We start from the raw sequence: 17,153 nt of genomic DNA, 5'->3' as shown, positions 1-17,153 counted from the left end.
CAAAAACATTTTAATGTATGCATTTGTCGATTTTGCAGTTTAACATGGTTCGACTACAAACTTGCAGGAAATCACTGGCTGATTAGGTAATAGAGCACACATAAGGTGTGGATTGATTTAATATTCATTATTTTGAATTTGATTTTTTTACTAATACCACAGATAAGAGGCTTTTATGGTTAGAGCTGTGTGGCATGACAACAAAAATATGTCCACATGAGACATGAAGTTTTTGCGGTTCTTAAAGGGATATGATCAAAACAACATAGACACAGAAAAGGGAGATAGCAGTCATTTCTGTGTCCAAGTATAGAATTAGGCAAGGCATTAGAAATGAGGCAAACATATGAGGAGAGAGAGGGCATTTATTTGATTCATAATCAGGTAGTAGGAGTGTTCTTTTTACTGCCGCTACGTCGGTCAGCAACAGTCGTCCACATGTTTTGAAAGGTGACTCGGGCCATGAACAAAGTGATGGTGAAGTTACGTCGGTACCATTCCCTGAAAAAAAAAATCAGCACATATAAAGTGAACCCACTGTATATAACCACTCAATTTTAAAGATTAGTATATAAACAAAAGCTTTTGTTCTCAGATAAATCTATAATCTAAAACCGAGCCAGCCACTTTACAGAGCTAATTCAAGAGGAGCTCATTAAAGTCTGGCGTGTTTATTGTGTCTGTACACAGGTGCATTGAAACAAACCACAGCTCCCACAGAGGAGGATCTCAGAGGACACACCCTACTGCTTAACAACTCACTTGTTGTAATTTGCATGTCTTATTCTGTTTCTGTCCAGGAAGCTTTTGTAAAACACTGCCATGTCTTCACTGTTCAGAGACCGCCTTCGTCCTGATGGAAGAACAAGCACAGCACAGATCGTTATATTCTCATTAAGACATGTTTCATTTTAAATCACCATCTGTTACATCAAAAACACTCTCATTTTGTTGGGCTGTGACAAATTCTAACCGTGCAAAGCTACAGTATATTTTCCGTGAGCTTGTGTTCTGTTAACATGTCTTTTCTTCATAGAGAATGGGAAGGACATACAGTAGAAGATTGTTTGATGTAATATGACATTATAAGACATAAAGCTTCATTCCTCACCTTGCTCATCACGTGGAGACAAGCCTTTTGCCTTCAGCTGTGAGATGATGAATCCATCCTTTTCCTGCAGAGAGCACAGATTAGATTTCCAAAACATAATTCCTGGTAAATACCACGAAAATACATGCATATCAATAACACATTAGGATTTGTATTAATTGTAGTTTTTAAAACAGGAAAGGGAATAAATAAGATATAATAATGCAAATTATGCCCATTGTTGAAGCCTTTTCTGTGGACGACACACAGAGTAAAATGGGTTTTGCAACTCTGCCCTCTTCTGGTAATGATACGACTTGCAAACTTGAATGCTTAGCAAATTATAAAAGACCTCAAGTCCTGATTTTGTAATTAAAGTGACATAAGTCTCATATAAGACAAAGCCTACAGGTGTGCTAGATTAATCTTCAATCTGCCGCTGTGATCAAAGAACCTCCTGCACCAGTATAATGTTTTAACAGGAAAAGGCAATACGGTAGATCATGGAAGAATCGTGTCACCTACATACCAGAAGTAAAGAAATGGTACAAATACTCACAGTCTTTAGGGTTATAATGAAGCCTGATCTTACTACTATACGGCCTATATATGGGTATTATACTATAGGGACATTCTCACAGAACGTAGAAAGAAGTATGACATTTCAGTGACACCGCATAGCGATAGCGACCAACTACATGCTTGCTGGACCGACACCCTCAGTGTCATGAATCCTCGACTTCTCTGAGAAAACCATTCCCTCTTTTTGATTTCAAATAACAATCAATTAAAGCACAGACCTTGCTGAAGGTGATGTTCTGCTCCTTCCAAAACTCATGGTTCCATTCTTCTGTCTCCTGCCTCAGGTGTCTCAGCCGTTTCTCCAGCTCGGTTTCATTTTCAGGGATGCGGTATACAATCGGCCGCAGGTTTGACAGAATGTTTGGTGGACCAATCCAGTCATGGGTGGAGCTCGCAGCTGGCATGAACTTAGATCTCTACATGGAAAAGAAGAACAAAGATTTTTAAACATATTGCTTTGTCTTATTGCTGATCTGTCTGTGTGTGTGTTTGTGGTTTTGAACAGCACACAGGCCAAACAAATGAGAAAAAACAACACATTACATCTTTTCTGGGGATTGAGCAGCTTGTCTTGGTAAGGGAAAAGCATGAATGACTACACAGATCTTAACTTTAACACATACACAAACTTAAATGTCACATGGTTTAAAAACCAGCTGAACTACTAGTGGTTGTTTATCATTTCTAACCAGACTGTAGGATAAGAGGAGCAGTGTTCCAGCACAGAGCACCCAGCAAAGAGGCAGCAACAGCTGTTGTTTGCTTTCACTTAAGGGAGTTTCAGGTAATTTGCATAATATTCTTAAATGTTTCCCGATTCCAGGTTGACTACATAGTTGCAATGCAAGGGAGTTTGTACTGTCAGATGGTGTTTACTCTTAAACTGGATTGTTGTTGCCACTCGGTTAGTGCCTTTATTGCAAAGGTGTGTTTACTAGGAGGGTTTTACAACTGTAACAAGTTGTTGCTAAGGCCTCCCTTGGTGGTTACCTTGGCGTTACTACGAAGTTGCTCAAGAGTTTACCTGCTGTGGTCGCCTCTGTGTGGTAACTATACAATTGCAATGTTGTTACTGTCAAATGTACAGGTAGGAACCATCATAAGAGCTGGAGAGAAAATGTAAAATATTCATCCGAGTGTGTATATAGAGATAGTCGTTAATTTAACTGACCTTTGGTTGTTTGGTTGCTTTTGTGGTAACCTGCTCGGAGTTGCACCGTCGGCTGGACGCTGCTGATAATAACCGCTGTTGTGTTATTGGACTAGAGCTCCTCCATGTCAGAAAGCCCACTGACGCTGTTTTTGAAGCCATGTGGCAACATTAACCGGAGCTGCATCAGACTTGAAGGGGAAATTAGAGACCTGGGCCGTATCGCTGTTCGCTAGCTCACAGTACACTTCATGCTTGTTGTCTGTCCTTCTGTTAGCCTCGATGTCACGTGATTCCATCTACGGAAATGTTGGACGACCAAAACATACGCTCAACAAAATAATTAAACCACACCGACTAAGACATTCAATCATAGATGAAGTATTTATGTTGATTTTGTGTCGTACAATACTAAAATTGTATTATTCATCTTTAACACACCAGAACGGGACGTGTTAGTTTTGCGTCCGACCGGTGCTCAGTAACAAACTCCGTGTTAGTCCATACTTTTAAGCAGTCAGATAACTGTTAACGTTAAGAAGGTAGCTTGGAGGGCTCATGTTTAGCTTTAGTCAGAGAAGCTGCGCACCTTTCAACGGCAGATCAGATGGCTGTACGCTGGCTATGCAGGTAAGAACGGACTTATAAAGAAGATCGAGCGGGTCTGACTTAAACAAGAGTTTTCAGAGAAGATAAGATAAAGTTATTAGCCTTGGAGTGGGGCAGAGTCAGGTGATCTTTGGTAGCTAGCTTGGTTAGCATGATAGAGTCGGTGCCATTTAAAGAGGAGAAATTAGCTTCCGGTAAACTGACAGAGCTGTTTTTGGAACCGAAGCTGTCTAGCTATCGACTTTACTTAACACTAGAGACATTTAAATAAGTTCGCCGTGTGTTTTAAAGTGACAGAGTGAAAGAAGCACCGTGTGATAGTGGTGGGAGGGGCGACGCCAACCCTCCGACCGCAGTCAGTCAGCCAGTCAGTCGGTCGGGTGGATGGTGCTGAGGCTGACCGGAGCGACGTCGCGAAATCCGGCTTCTTTACGGGGGTGGTTTGGGTCTGGATGCTACTTTCCCACATAAGACTCTCTGCTTTAGCGGATGGAAACAGAGATCCGCAGAAATGTGTGCCAATGTGTTCGGAGTGTTGAAAAGGTGAGGGATGTGTGTGTGCGTGCGTGTCCGTATGTGTGTGCGTGCGTGCGTGTGTGTGTGTGTGAGACATGCAGCTGAGACGCTGTGAGGTGTTGTGACATCTGAAGGCGTGGATTGTGGGGTTTTATTAGAGTGCAAATTTGGTTATTGTTGTAGATGTAGATGCGTTCGATGTTAGCTCGTAAAAAACGGTTTTCTGTGGTGGCATAATGCGCAAAGGCAGCCTGTGTCGAAGCTGGAGCTGGAGCTGGAGCTGGGCAGGAGCCTGGACGGGTTTGGAACGATTGAGGCAGTGAGCTAACCGCATGTTGCCCCCCCAGATCAGTCAGCCTCAGTGTATCATGCTGGGTGACTCACAGGGAGGGGAATGGCTGAGTCCTATATACAGACCTGCAATCATCATATCACACACACATCCTGGAGGTCTTGAGTCCTGTGCTCTGGTCTATCCAGGGTTAAAAGGTCGTTGCCAGGCATGAGTGCAGAGCTGGAGTGGATTTTGTTGAGATTATCCTAATAAATAGATGTGTACGCTCTGCTCAGGCATCCACGCTGTTCTGGAAATGTCTGCCCTGCCCAGTTACATAAAAGTAGCTACTACAGGGGAGGCTGATGCACAATCCTGTTAGATTCACTACATACTCCTGACGTGACACATCGTGAAACATGTCCTTATGGGGAATAGTGATCATACACAACAGTCTTCAAGGTTTCAGGCTTCTTGATAGTGACAGGCCATCTTGATGTCACACATCTGTAGCTAAACGTAACATCTTTCTCTCATCTTAACCCTTTGTGTCACTGTTCACTCTGTAGGTACAGAATATGTACTTCAATGTCTGATTGATAGAAATAATTCTGGTAGTGAATAAGTTGCTGCTCTCTTTGACTCTTAAGGCCGGCTCAGTAAAATGTATGATTCATATCTTAATCTGCAGAATAACTAACATACAGATCAGAAGCCCATTTTCTTATTCAAAATCGCCAACTGTCCAAAATCTCACTGGTGGATAGTGTTTTGTGTCAATATTTTGAGAATAGATACTGGAGACCCTGGTGTTGTTCCTTGATCTGGTTCTTGAATGGTCTGAAATGATGCAGTTTTGCACTTTAGGGGAGGTTATTCCAGCAATATGAACCTAAGTCCACACTAAATCGCAATTTCAAAGGAGTTTCATAGGGGGACCGGCCCTCTGTTGAGTAAAGACGCTGCACCCTCCCGCTCTCATTGCTTCATTGTTGTCCTCGGACACACCCACCTCTTTAAAGTGACTGAGACTGGCCTGCATCCTGTGATTAAAGAGCATAATGAGCTGAACAGGATTATGCAGCAGAGGCAGAAGTGTCCTCACACCTTTCTGGAGCTCTGTTATTAATCGGAGTAAGTAGCACCCTGATTTTTGGAATACTGCTAGAGGAATACGTGAGCCACTTTCAGATGAATGATTTGGGTTGGTCAGCTCCATTTTGTGCTCCTCTGCATTTAAACCTTCACTAACAGGCTGTGGATCCTTTGGTTTGGCATAATTCTGTCTCCAAGCGAGCCTGACACAAGCTCACAGTTCCACACCGAGTGGTTGTCATGTGGGCGTTATCATCAGGAGGAAACGTAGGTTCAACTCATGAATCTGTTCACTCCTGTTGAATGCATCAAATATATCTAATGAAATAGCTGATTAATGAAAAGGAAGCCAAGAATGAATTCTATGAGCTCCCGATTGTGATGTAGTTCTGTTTTCACGTGTGTCTAACATTGGAACATTGAAAGGTTAAGGTGTATTTATACAGGAGCGTCAACTCTGAGCTTTTAATGTTCTGTCTTTCCTCACTTTATCATTTGCAGTGATCACAGTGATCCGTGCATGTTCAAACAGTTTCACATACAGTGGACTGGGTGGAGATGTTTGGTTGAGGTTGGGTTTGTCTTTTATCTGTTTGTCTTCCCTGCCAGCCACGTTGGCAGGTAACCAAACTCGGAGGAACAATATGAAGCAGCCTTTGAAGTTAACCAGCGACTGTGGCTTCTGAGCAAAAGCATTATATTTGCTCCCTGCCCTGTTTTACTGACACGCTTGTTCCGACTTCCTTTAATTCTACCACGTGTCTTTTCCTTCCAGCCTGTTTGGGAAACCCTTTGATGGTGGGAAAAGGATGGACCATGGCGGCCCGCAGCAGCATCAGCAGCATCAGCAGCATCAGCAGCAATATCCAATGCAACAGCAGCAGATGTATCAGCCTCAGCACCCGGCCATGATGCGTCTGTACGAGATCCAGAAGGAGGTGGCCTCTCTGGGGCCTCAGGTCTGCACCTTCAGCGGCCTCCAGAACGACCGCGACTATAAGCGTCTGGAGCGCGAGCTGACCCGGCTGTTACTGGAGGTGGACCAGGTGGATACAGAGGGCAGAGGCGAGCTGCAGGGTGCACGCAAGCGGGCAGCACAGGAGGTGGAAGGCCTCTTGCGCTACCTGGAGGAAAATGCCACCCACCCGTCCCGACTGGCGATCGAGGGACTGAGCGTTCAGGCAAGGCAGCTGGTGGACGAACGCGTCGTCGCTCCACAACGCTGCGGCGGGGTCGCCGAGATCAACGACGAGCTCGTAGACGAGTTGCAGGAGATCACCCTGAAGCTCACCCAGATCAAGACCGAAGGAAGGGTGCCCCTGCGCAAGGCGCGATACAGGGCGCTGACCCGCCTCTGCGCCATACAGGATGTGATCGAGGGGCGCACGGAGCAGCAGACACTCTCACTGCCGCTGTCGGGAGAGACGCACGAGGCCGTGCACCGCATCAACCAGGTGATGGCCAAGGTGAGCATGGTGCGCAGTCAGCTGGTGGCTCTGCTGATGGGCCTGAGCGGGAGGGACAGCTGCGCCCACCTGTCACGCGTCCTGATGGAGATGCAGGTAGAGCTGGACGCTTTGGACGTGTCTGGGAACGCCGCGATCAGGAACTACCGGAAACAGGTAGTGGAGGAGATCAACGGGCTGCTGAAACATCTGGACCTGGAGGGAGAGGGAGACGACACACGCAGGTACAAAGACTTTCACTTTCAGGCCTGCAAGGATAAAGAATATTACTTTGAATAAAACCCATATTATAGTTTTTGCTATTATGTTGTTATTATTGTAGTAATTTACTCTGTTCAGTTCGCTTACAGTCAGGGAAGCATTTCATCCTTCTATTTTGGAGGCAGATTTGTCTTTTAATTGTGAGTCTGTGGCTGTGATGGAGCTGTTCCTCCTCCTCCTCTTCCTCCACTTTCAGAGGTCTCTGCAAGGCCTAGCTAGCACTTTAAATCACTCTGCAGACATCTTTCTCCTGCCACAAACGCATTTTATTGCACCAAAGTACAGCTTGTTAAATTACTGTAGAATGAAGCGTTAACTGCCAATTACAAAAACAAAGAATTGATAATTGTCCAAATGTTGCCTAAAAGTCCCCTGGATGATGTTTATGTCTCTATGTATGTATGAACAGGTACGACCTTGCCCAGAACAACTCTATCCGAGAGATCGAGGCTTTACGGGCTCAAGTCCACCACCTGCGAGAGGGCATCCTGAGGCACTGTGCCGTTGGGGACCTCAGCTTCAGACCCAAAGCGGAGCTGCAGAGCCTCCTCACACATCTGGACCAGGTGGACACAGCCAAGAACCCCTGCATCAGAGAGGCCCGCCGCCGCGCCGTGCTGGAGGTCCAGGCCATCATCACCTTCCTGGACCTGTGCGAGGCCCTGGCGCGTCGCCAACCGGGTCCCGCCGAGCACCCGTCGCATCGGGCCGTGTGGCTGGTCCTGAGGAGCCTGTCGGACCTCCAGGCCCAGGTGCTCGGCTTCGACGGCAAGCGGGCGGATAAAAGCTACAAGATCCTGGAGGAGCTCCTCACCAAACAGCTTCTGGCACTGGACGCCGTGGACCCCCAGGGCGACGACGAGACCAAGGTGGCGCGTAAACAGGCGGTGAAGTTTGCCCAGAACATTCTCACCTATCTGGACATGAAGACAGACGAGTGGGAGTACTGATGAATAACAGATGCACACGGGGCAGAGAACACGCTGCTGGGCACACACGCGTCACTGCAGGAACAGGAGTTGCTGATGATGTGACTACACTGGTATCATTCCATGGGCTGGACTCTGTAAATATTGACTAAAATCCCCAGAATGCACTGCAGCAGCGCTTTTCTTTTCATCTCGTTGTGGTAATTGTGGCCGAGAAGTCAACGACACAGAACTCCTTTTGTGAAACACACGGAAATTATTTTTTTTGTGCTTTTTTGAAGGTTTACACATTTTTCTTTTTTTTAAAGTCCTTGAGTGTGTGTGTGTATGTGTATGTAAGTTGTGGTGTGTTCTCATGGTCATAAGTCGATGTGGGGTTTGTACAGCCTGCTGCCAAAGCACGAGCTCATGCCTGTTCCAGTGGTCGTCCCCCTCCAGCTGCTGCTCATATCTGTTGTTCTGCATCTGCTCCTCGTCCGGCCCAGTTGATGTGAGCGTCGGTTGCTAACGACGACGGCCAGTCCTTGAATTGCTGACCCAACTAGGTCGTCACTCACTGCTAACATGTGCGTCCACAGCTCGAAAGTCCGATTGCTGATTTTGGGGATAAAAAACAGTGATGGTAGTTTTCAGACTTTAATTTTATTTAACTTCACTGCAATTTGCGTTGAGGCAAACAGTAGATGGCATTCAAAAAAAATTAAAATGGAAGCTAATGTTATGATTTAAGAGGCATTGAGGCAAATTTGATGGGGGCTGGATATTTTTGAAACCATCCACACTGTGTGAGGCAGAGGCAGGAGAGAGAGCAGTGGGCGTCTCCATTATTATGGGGACGCGGTCAAGCTTCACGCCTACGCGCTCCTCTTCATCCCTTCCAGCATTCAGTCGCTCCGTGTCTTTGGTAGAGCTCCAAACAACACTTGTGTGTGTGTGTGTGTGACAAAAATTTAAAAGCTAAGAACGTTTTTGGGCAACTGGTCAAACGATGAAGGCCAAAACTATTCCAGCACTTTCTCTGGAGTGAGATAAAGAAGCAGCAGCGACGCTCTAATCTGACTCCAGGTTATTATTAACCAGAGCGCCGCCCATCCCTAAACAGGATCTGAGCCCAGAACAGGATGTTTTTAAAGATGATGAGGGTATTGTTTTAAATGTGTGCTGTGATGTTGGACAGGCTCTACACGGATCAGGCTTTGTGTTCAGAGGAGGAGATGAGGAGGCCAAATTTGTGACCGCTGCTGCTTTGGCTTTTGTTTGCACGCGAGCAGCCCTCTCCCCACCCCTGGGGAGAGGAAGAGGGGATGTGGCGCTGATCTCCACTGACATGACACACACAGGCCGAAGCTTCCAGGACCCACGCAGTCAGCCGGGGCCCTGTGAGGCCAGGGGCGCTGACGCTGATCACAGCTGACGGAGCCTCAGACTCCTCAGAGCCACAGCTGAGGAGACAGTTAGGGAGCGTTAAAAAACAAAGGACTGAGGAGACGAGAACCAAATCTCTGTGCCTTTATCTTCATCCTTCCCTTTTGCTTTGGTCTAAAAGCAGCTCTTAAAGTGCAGCGACTGAGGGGACTCTTTTGTAATAATGCACAAGAATAAGAACACTAATGCACTGAATGTGTTTATGGAGAGCACCTTGGCTATTGTCGCCACCAGAAATGAGCACTAGCAGAATTGGGGTAAATTGGACTCTTGAGGTTTAAGAATACCATTATTTGATCCCCCATGAAATGTAAATATGTTGTACATTGATCAGTAATTAGTGGCAACATGATGATAACACAGAATGACACACAATGACTCAAACAGCTTTGATGCGGTCACACAGACAGATTCTTCGTAAAGGGGATTTATTCTGCTTTTAGTTATTTTCCGTATTTGATTCCGAGTTTGATTCACATGCAGTAAAACACTGCAACACGTTGTAAACTCGACATCTGCGACATTGCAATGCTTCCATGTGCCAAAAACACACCAATCCATATCTATCTCTATTTTTACTCTCCTTTGATGTAGCAGCAATGTGCATACTAAGTGAGAACGGGCCACTGTCTCCTTAAAGACACCGTTCTGAAATGTGTCTGATTGGCTAGCCGCAGCAGATGCAGGCTTTACATTGGTTTATCAGCCTTGTACTTGGTATGATGGTGTAACCAGGTGAGTTGGCAGTAAAAGTCATGTAATGGAAGAAAGGACCTGTCCTGTCCAGGAAGGTTTGTCTTCCTGGACAAAGAGAGTTGACATTTTGACAATATTTAACATAAACTCCTACAAAATTACAAAATAAAGATCAGGGAACAGAACTAAAGCAGAATATATCCTCTAAACCTCACAACTGAATGATGGAAGCAAAGTGACACCTGTGCTGAGAGAAGGAAACTGGCCTATTATAATCTCATTAGCTGTGGACAGTTTGAGGTCCTGTGAGCTAATAACGCTCCCTTAGCATCCACTGACTGAAGTAAACAAAACATCTTCCTCTAACTGCTTGCAGCATGACAACATGGGTCAAATGTTGTGCTTAGTTTCCTGGCAACAACATTCTCAATATATGATCAATGCTGACGCAGGCCTTATGGGCTTTTGTTCCTCCTCACGCTGTCCTTTGTATCATTGCTTCTTTGGAAGAGCAACATGTTCCAGTGAACTCCCACAGGCCCTTTTCATCTGCGTTAAGATCGTTTTTGGAAGCTTTCTCCAGCTCCATCCTCCAGCACGGCCTCCTGGGTGAGGGGCTGACTCATGCAGGAGAGAAGTGATTAAATGATGTTCACTAAACTTGGTTTGGCCCGACTCACTGCTGAGGCTACAGATGAGAAACTGACTCACACCCAACAGATCTAGACATGACTGAAGTCCACAAGCTCTTTTTCATACGTACTAATATATATATAGTGTCATCAGTCATCAGTTTGTTTTTATGTAGCTTTCTTTATCCATTTCTCTCTGTCGAGTGTCTCAGATCTAAGAATTATGGGTAACAAGTGCAAAGTTTAAAATGAGAGTAGAGAGGTTTGTATCATTTTTGTGAAACTGAATGTTGTTTTTCTCATCAAACTAATAACCTTTCAAAAAAAAGATTCCCTGTTGATATCCTGCTCCCAAAAACTCTCCATTCCCTCTCTGAGGCTCTGCTGTATCTATGGTTTACGGCTCCAAACTGTTTAACGTGTAACAGACCAGTTCCTCTCCATGGTAGTGTTGTAAAATCCACATGATGCAAGATGATATTTAAATGTTTACACAAGAAAGGTCAAGACAGCACGTTTACCCATCAACCTCTCTTCTAATCTGAGTAAAGCAATATCATTTACAAGTAACAGACCTAAATTATACATGTTTTAAGATTTGCTCAAACATACAAATAGCCGTCAAATGCTGTACATCCATTTCCTCACCTGTCATTCCTCCTCTGCTGAATGGAAAAATAAGCAACTAGTCAGATTTCTATTAACTTTATCCTTTTTACTCCACGTTTTTGCCTTAATTCCAGTACAGACAAAAATCGTAGAGTGTACATGTAAAAGAGAGTCTCATCAATCCAGAGGGGTTTTTTAACTAGAAACTTCTGAAATTGTGTAAAGAAATAAGGTCTAGAAGGTGACGGGGTAACATATTGGAAGTTGATGATAATTGTAAGTGTAAACAGCCTGTTGGTGCCAGTTTGACCCTGTTGGGATTAAAACATGCTTCACTATACTAGACTAGATTTTAACCATTTCTGGACCTCTTTTTTGATACATTTTTAATAACTGAAGAAACATTTACCTTGAGAGATGTTACTCATTATAAAAAAAAATCGTGAATTGATACAAAAATACACATTGAATGAGATTGGTTATTAAATTTGATTGGATAAAGTCGATCTGCTCAACATCATTGATCTTCTTTCTGCATGTTCCTGTAGTAACCAAAGCACATCAGGTCTGTTAACTATGTTCACATTTCAGGCCTTAATGCTCAATTCTGACTGGATCTATTTGTCCTCACAGTTCACATGTATGTTCTGTATCTGTCCGTGTGCGCTCATGCTGAATAACAACAAATGTCAAGTTGTATCTGTCCACTGTGTTTAATCTCACAGGGCTGTGTGGACACAAACAATTTGAGCTTTGTGTCACTTAAAGTGTATTTCTTCTACCTTGCTCTGACATCTGTCCACACTATCCAGGTACTGATACTGGGCTCAGATGTTCATAAAAGGTGTAAATGCATAACACATTGTGATCTGATTGCTCTTGTTGTGATCGGATCTCTGTCTTTTAAATCCAGTTGCAAACGTCAACCTGCCTCCTCCTCCTCCTCCTCACCTCTGCTTGTTCTCTCTCATCCATGATGTTGTTTGAGTGGGAGTGGGACTTACCGTGAATAGGGACCTCTCACTGAGAAACGTACAGTGAGCCCGAGCATAAAAGTTTCATAAATGATGATCGTCCACAGATGAAGAACAATCACTGACTAAAATAAGCTGGCGGTGCTGACATCACCCAGACAACCAGGACAACGTTTGATGACATACAGTATAAATCCTGCGATCCAATCACAATACCTGAATAACATATCCAGATAATCAGAACAGATGTTAATGCAAAGTACAAATGTGACCATGGAGGCAAAAGGGGATTAGGGAAACTTGATTCTGGAATGTGAAAGTAACGTAAAAGCAGCTGGTGGTTGTAGAGACTCTGGATTATATCTGAACGTGTGGGCCATGAGTCCAGGGTCTGACAGATTCACATCCAGTGGGTATTAGAAGGTGGATTCACGACACCTGCTGCTGTTCCATTTGGACAGTAAATTACATATAAGAATAAATGGGTCGAGCAACGTACAGATGTAGGAGGAAAGAAGTCAAAGTCATGAGTTTCCTGCCTTAGGTTGAATGTAGTCGCTGAGGAAAGTTTTGTTTTTCTCATACCAAAGTTTATTTGTTTCAGAGCACTATTTAGGTTCCTTATTTACTGCTTATGATTGCGGCGTGTTCCGTGATGGTATTGATTTGATTTGATTTTTCAAATGAAGGATGGTTTTTTTAGTTGCCTTTACCTGCAGTGATCTCGACAGGCTTTTGCTGTTTTTCCTCGGAGACCCGCTTGTACAAAAAGCACACTGAGACTGGAAACAAGTTGTGTGAATGCTTCATGGATGGTTGTTTTTGAATTTGTATTCCCAATGCAAAATAAAGATGACGTGTCTTGGTCACTGTTATGACTGCGTGAGCTCATTTTTCCCAATGCTGCAGCTGCTGCGATAACATATAAGGACATACAAGTGGCTTTAAGGATGATCAGCAAGCTTAGAAACTACTTAAAATATCTCATTGGGGCGTTATTCTATTGTCTGACAAAGGGGAAGAGAGCACATCCCTGACGATGTCACTCACTTTAATCACCTCTGCCAAAGAAGTCTCTGCCTCAGTCTCGGTTTGTGTGTTCATCAGCAGAATTACTCGAGAATTTATGAACCAATAAATTGGTTCATTTATTTATTGTGTTTTAATAACTTGTTACCAGCTGACCTCATGGCTTATACCTTTTAAACTGGAAGTCACTGGAAAAATCATTAGCCTAACTTGTCCTCCTGCCATTTTGATTATTTACCAAAATAGCTTTTTGTACCAATAGGTGCAGTATCTCATAAATGAATTAATTTATGGGCATGTGTATTCACTACTTGTGAAAACAGTTACATTTTATAATGTATTTGTAACTTTGGAAGTGGACTTAACCAGAAGAGAATCAATTTTATCAGTGAGAGAAGAAGCAAATAATTGGACTGTTGGGCCTTGGTGGAGGCATGCACTCTCCTTACTGCCCCTCTAGTTACTTAAAGCTCTTTCCACATTTTCTTGCCAACACGTAACATTTTATATTTCACCCCGATCATCCCCACCCTCCCCTGAGCTGCTGATGTAATTAACAACTATGACATAATTCATGAGGTAATAATGGCGGGTGCTAGGGTGGTTCACTTCATGTCTCCTCAAGTCACTTGCTCTCCAATCATGGTGTCGTCAACAACTGTGACCAGTCACTAACAACACCAGAGCAATGTTCTGTGTAGTTGCTGTTCCAGTTGACAGTTGGAAGGTTCCACATGTTTAAACAGGAGTCCCCATGTAAGTCTATGGGACTATCCCGCACTGTCAACAAAAGCTATTGGCTTAGTGATGTGGCCCGAGAGCGACATAGGCTAGTCACTTACCGTTACTTACTAAGCCCGCGCCCCTTCCCGGTGCTCATTGGCTGGAGGGTGAGGCCCCGCCCCCGCAATTATACCTGTTCGCGAGCGCGCTCAGTCGGCCTTGAGTGAAAGGTGTAGCGCACGCACGGACGGACTCACACCCTCACTGTCATACATTTGTTGTTTCCACTAGAACAACACAATTTTAAAGAATTTTCAGCTTCAAACTCGAACCAGGTAAGAACTGCTACCCGTTCATTTATCGGCTTTTTTTGCCAAAGTGTATTAAGTTTGTGTAAAGAAACTTTATTGGTGCAGGCCGTTAAGCTAAGGTAAGGAGGAGGGCCGTTATGATAACATTTATGGAAATAATGACACGGCCCATACTTAAGTGTTGTAGTGATTTATTTAAGTGTGTTTTAAAGTGTCCTCAAAAGGATAAGTGCGGCCACGCGCATGTCCGGAAAGAAATTGTTCAGTTTGAGTTTTCAAGTTTTTGGCACATAATTGACGTTACCTTGCTTGTATCGTGACCGTGTTATAATATTCTGTCAAATATTATGTTAGTACTTGGTCATTGTCTTTATTTGACTGTTTTAAGTGTTGAAGTGGTTTATTTAAGTGTTGTTTTAAGTCTCCGCGAACGGACAAATGACTTAGTGAATGCTGGCTAGCTTGAAATGACCACGTGTGTGTCTTGATTTTTTATTTTAAAAAAATAAATCGTTTTATCGTATTTTCCTTGCTACATGTGTCTTTATTTATCCAAATGTTTTACCTATTAAAGTAATTGTGGAGTGTGTGCATGTCCCTTAATTACTTACAACTGTGTGTTTCACCGTGGGTGACGACGGTCAAGTGCATCCACATCCGTGTCCAAAAAAAAGTAGTATTGCGTGTTTTTTGTCCACAGAATTGACATTACCTTGTTTGTATCCTGACAGTGTGTGTAAGACTCTGCAGCATTATTGGTCGAGGGAGTCCAGAGTGAACTGGACCTTTTTTGCCACTGAAATCACAGCACCTCTTCATCCTTCTTGTGTCATGACAGTGTTATAATGTTCTGTTATTGTGATTTGTCATTGAAGTGGTTGTTTTTCCTTTCCTTCCTTTCTAGCAGTATGGACTATAGGCCCAAGTTCGTGTTGCAGGAGGGCTCCGCCGACATCAAGCTCCACGCCACGCCAGTGGCCCTGGCTGCGGTAAGGAGCACTCAGGACGGAAGCAGCAGGCACGCGTGCAAGGCCCCTGGCTTGGTCCTGAGCCAGGCGGTGGCGTGCGTCCGAGCGGCGGGCGGCGACCCGGCCTGCAGAGGCCAGGTACTGAGCCAGATGAGGATTCAATTTGGCCAGTACTATGGCCAAAATTTCCAGTGGCTGCTGACCAATGACGCTGGTTACGTTGCCAGTCTGCTGGCCGCCCACCGGAAGGAGCGCGAGGGGGGGGATCTCCGCAGAACCCCCTTCATGATCAACAAGGACGGGCTGATGGAGTATGCTTGCCTCTTCCCGCCCATGGCGGCCGCCATCGCTGACAGGGGGAGGATGGGAACCGCAGCAGAGGGGGACTGTAAGGTGGGCTTCGGTCCATACGCACAGCTCACATACAGTCAGCTGTATGAAGGGAAGAGCATGGCACTTACCAGGTAAGATGGCGTGTGAAGCGTACTGTGCCCGTGTGCGAACTGAGCAATGTTGGCACAGTTAAATGCTTCTCCCACATTCCCTTTTCTCATAGTTTCAGGGCATGGTTGCTGACAGTGACCCCTCTGGGTGCGGGCACCAAGTTGGCCGTGCTGCAGCGCTATGTGAGGCGCAGGGACCGTGAAAGGCGGCAGCAAGCCGGGAGCTCCTCTCTCCCCTCAGCCTCTGTTTCTGCCGCCTCCACTTCCTCCTTGGTGCCACCCCCAGCCAAGAAGCAACGCGTAGAGGACAGTGTCCCGTCTGGTGAGTAGCCCTTTCCATCCACCCCCCCGCCCCTGTCAACGAAAAAGACTAGACTATCGTCACCCCAAACGCTCGTCTGACTGTTGTTCCATAATGTGTCAGGTTCCTTGGGCGCTGGCAATCGTATGGATGACAGTGACGACGACCGTTTGCTGATGGAAGCGGCTGACGCCTGCGAGCAGAGCATCAGGGCCTCCGGTTAGTATGCTCCGGTAGTATCGGCGCGTGAATTTCTTCTCAGGAGATGCTCCTCGGACTCCTCCTGCTCAGACTAAGACTTGACTATTGTCACCCCAAACGCTCTTCTGACTGTTGTTCCATAATGTGTCAGGTTCCTTGGGCGCTGTCAATTGTTTGGATGACAGTGACGAGGACCGTATGCTGATGGAAGCTGCCGACGCCTGCGAGCAGAGCATCATGGCTTCCGGTTAGTATGCGCCATTAGTATCAGCGCGTGTGACAGTTGCAGTTGAACACGTGGATTTCTCATTGCATATGAATTTCCTCTCAGGAGATGCTCCTCAGACTCCTCCCACTCAGGCTGCTGTCCCCCCCCGCGCCGCCTGTCACCCATGACAGGATGGGGAGGGTGGTTTGGAGGCTGGCAGGCATGTACTACCCGACGGGGCCGCGTGTAGTATACAGCCAGCCGCCATCCAGCCCAGACGCGTTCTTCCAGCGGCCCTTCTACCTCTGGCCCCCGTACCGCTTCCGGCTGTGCTGACATATAGGTAAAAAGCATCTGGCATTCCTATGAACAGGGAATGGGACGCTATATGGGTTTACCTGGGAACAAAAGAAAACAAACAAAAGCATCATTGCACGTTTGAAACGTAACCGTCTGTCCTGTTTGTGCCGCAGGCTGGCGTGCGACAGGAAGGTGATTACTCAGGTGAGGAGGAGGACACTTAGCAACAGCTCCACCAGCCTGCTGTCGACACTGGAGGATCAGCACAATCAGGACTGGAATGATGGAGGCAACCTCTACCTCGAAATCTGTCAGGACTTTGGTGTCCCTGGGCCACAGGGGCCTCCTCATCCTCCCTTGC

General features: G+C 45.4%; 2 protein-coding genes across 5 annotated transcripts; one reads left to right on the top strand and one right to left on the bottom strand.

Moving 5' to 3' along the window:
- Positions 1 to 347: 347 nt before the first annotated feature.
- Positions 348 to 3,121, bottom strand: coa8 (cytochrome c oxidase assembly factor 8). The gene is made up of 5 exons (XM_076166018.1): positions 2,844 to 3,121; positions 1,891 to 2,088; positions 1,112 to 1,175; positions 763 to 853; positions 348 to 501 (listed from the first exon to the last, which is right to left on the bottom strand). The coding sequence occupies exons 1-5, from the start codon at positions 2,982 to 2,984 to the stop codon at positions 381 to 383; spliced, it is 615 nt and encodes a 204-aa protein (XP_076022133.1). The 5' UTR covers positions 2,985 to 3,121; the 3' UTR covers positions 348 to 380.
- Positions 2,388 to 9,448, top strand: bag5 (BCL2 associated athanogene 5). 4 transcript variants are annotated; one of them, XM_076166017.1, is made up of 3 exons: positions 2,388 to 2,456; positions 6,092 to 7,006; positions 7,453 to 9,448. In XM_076166017.1, exons 2-3 carry the CDS (start codon positions 6,126 to 6,128, stop codon positions 7,991 to 7,993), a joined length of 1,422 nt encoding a protein of 473 aa, XP_076022132.1. In that variant the 5' UTR covers positions 2,388 to 2,456; positions 6,092 to 6,125; the 3' UTR covers positions 7,994 to 9,448. The 4 variants fall into 4 exon arrangements, with proteins under 4 accessions (XP_076022132.1, XP_076022129.1, XP_076022130.1 ...); XM_076166014.1 differs by lacking the exon at positions 2,388 to 2,456 and adding an exon at positions 3,130 to 3,974; XM_076166015.1 differs by lacking the exon at positions 2,388 to 2,456 and adding an exon at positions 3,133 to 3,452.
- The last annotated feature ends 7,705 nt before the right edge of the window (positions 9,449 to 17,153 follow it).

This window comes from Genypterus blacodes, unplaced genomic scaffold (assembly GCF_046128005.1).
Source record: "Genypterus blacodes isolate CSIRO-AG114 ecotype Tasmania unplaced genomic scaffold, CSIRO-AGI_Gbla_v1 ptg000154l_1, whole genome shotgun sequence".
Lineage (NCBI taxonomy): Eukaryota > Metazoa > Chordata > Actinopteri > Ophidiiformes > Ophidiidae > Genypterus > Genypterus blacodes.
This window is presented reverse-complemented; position numbering and strand designations above follow the sequence as displayed.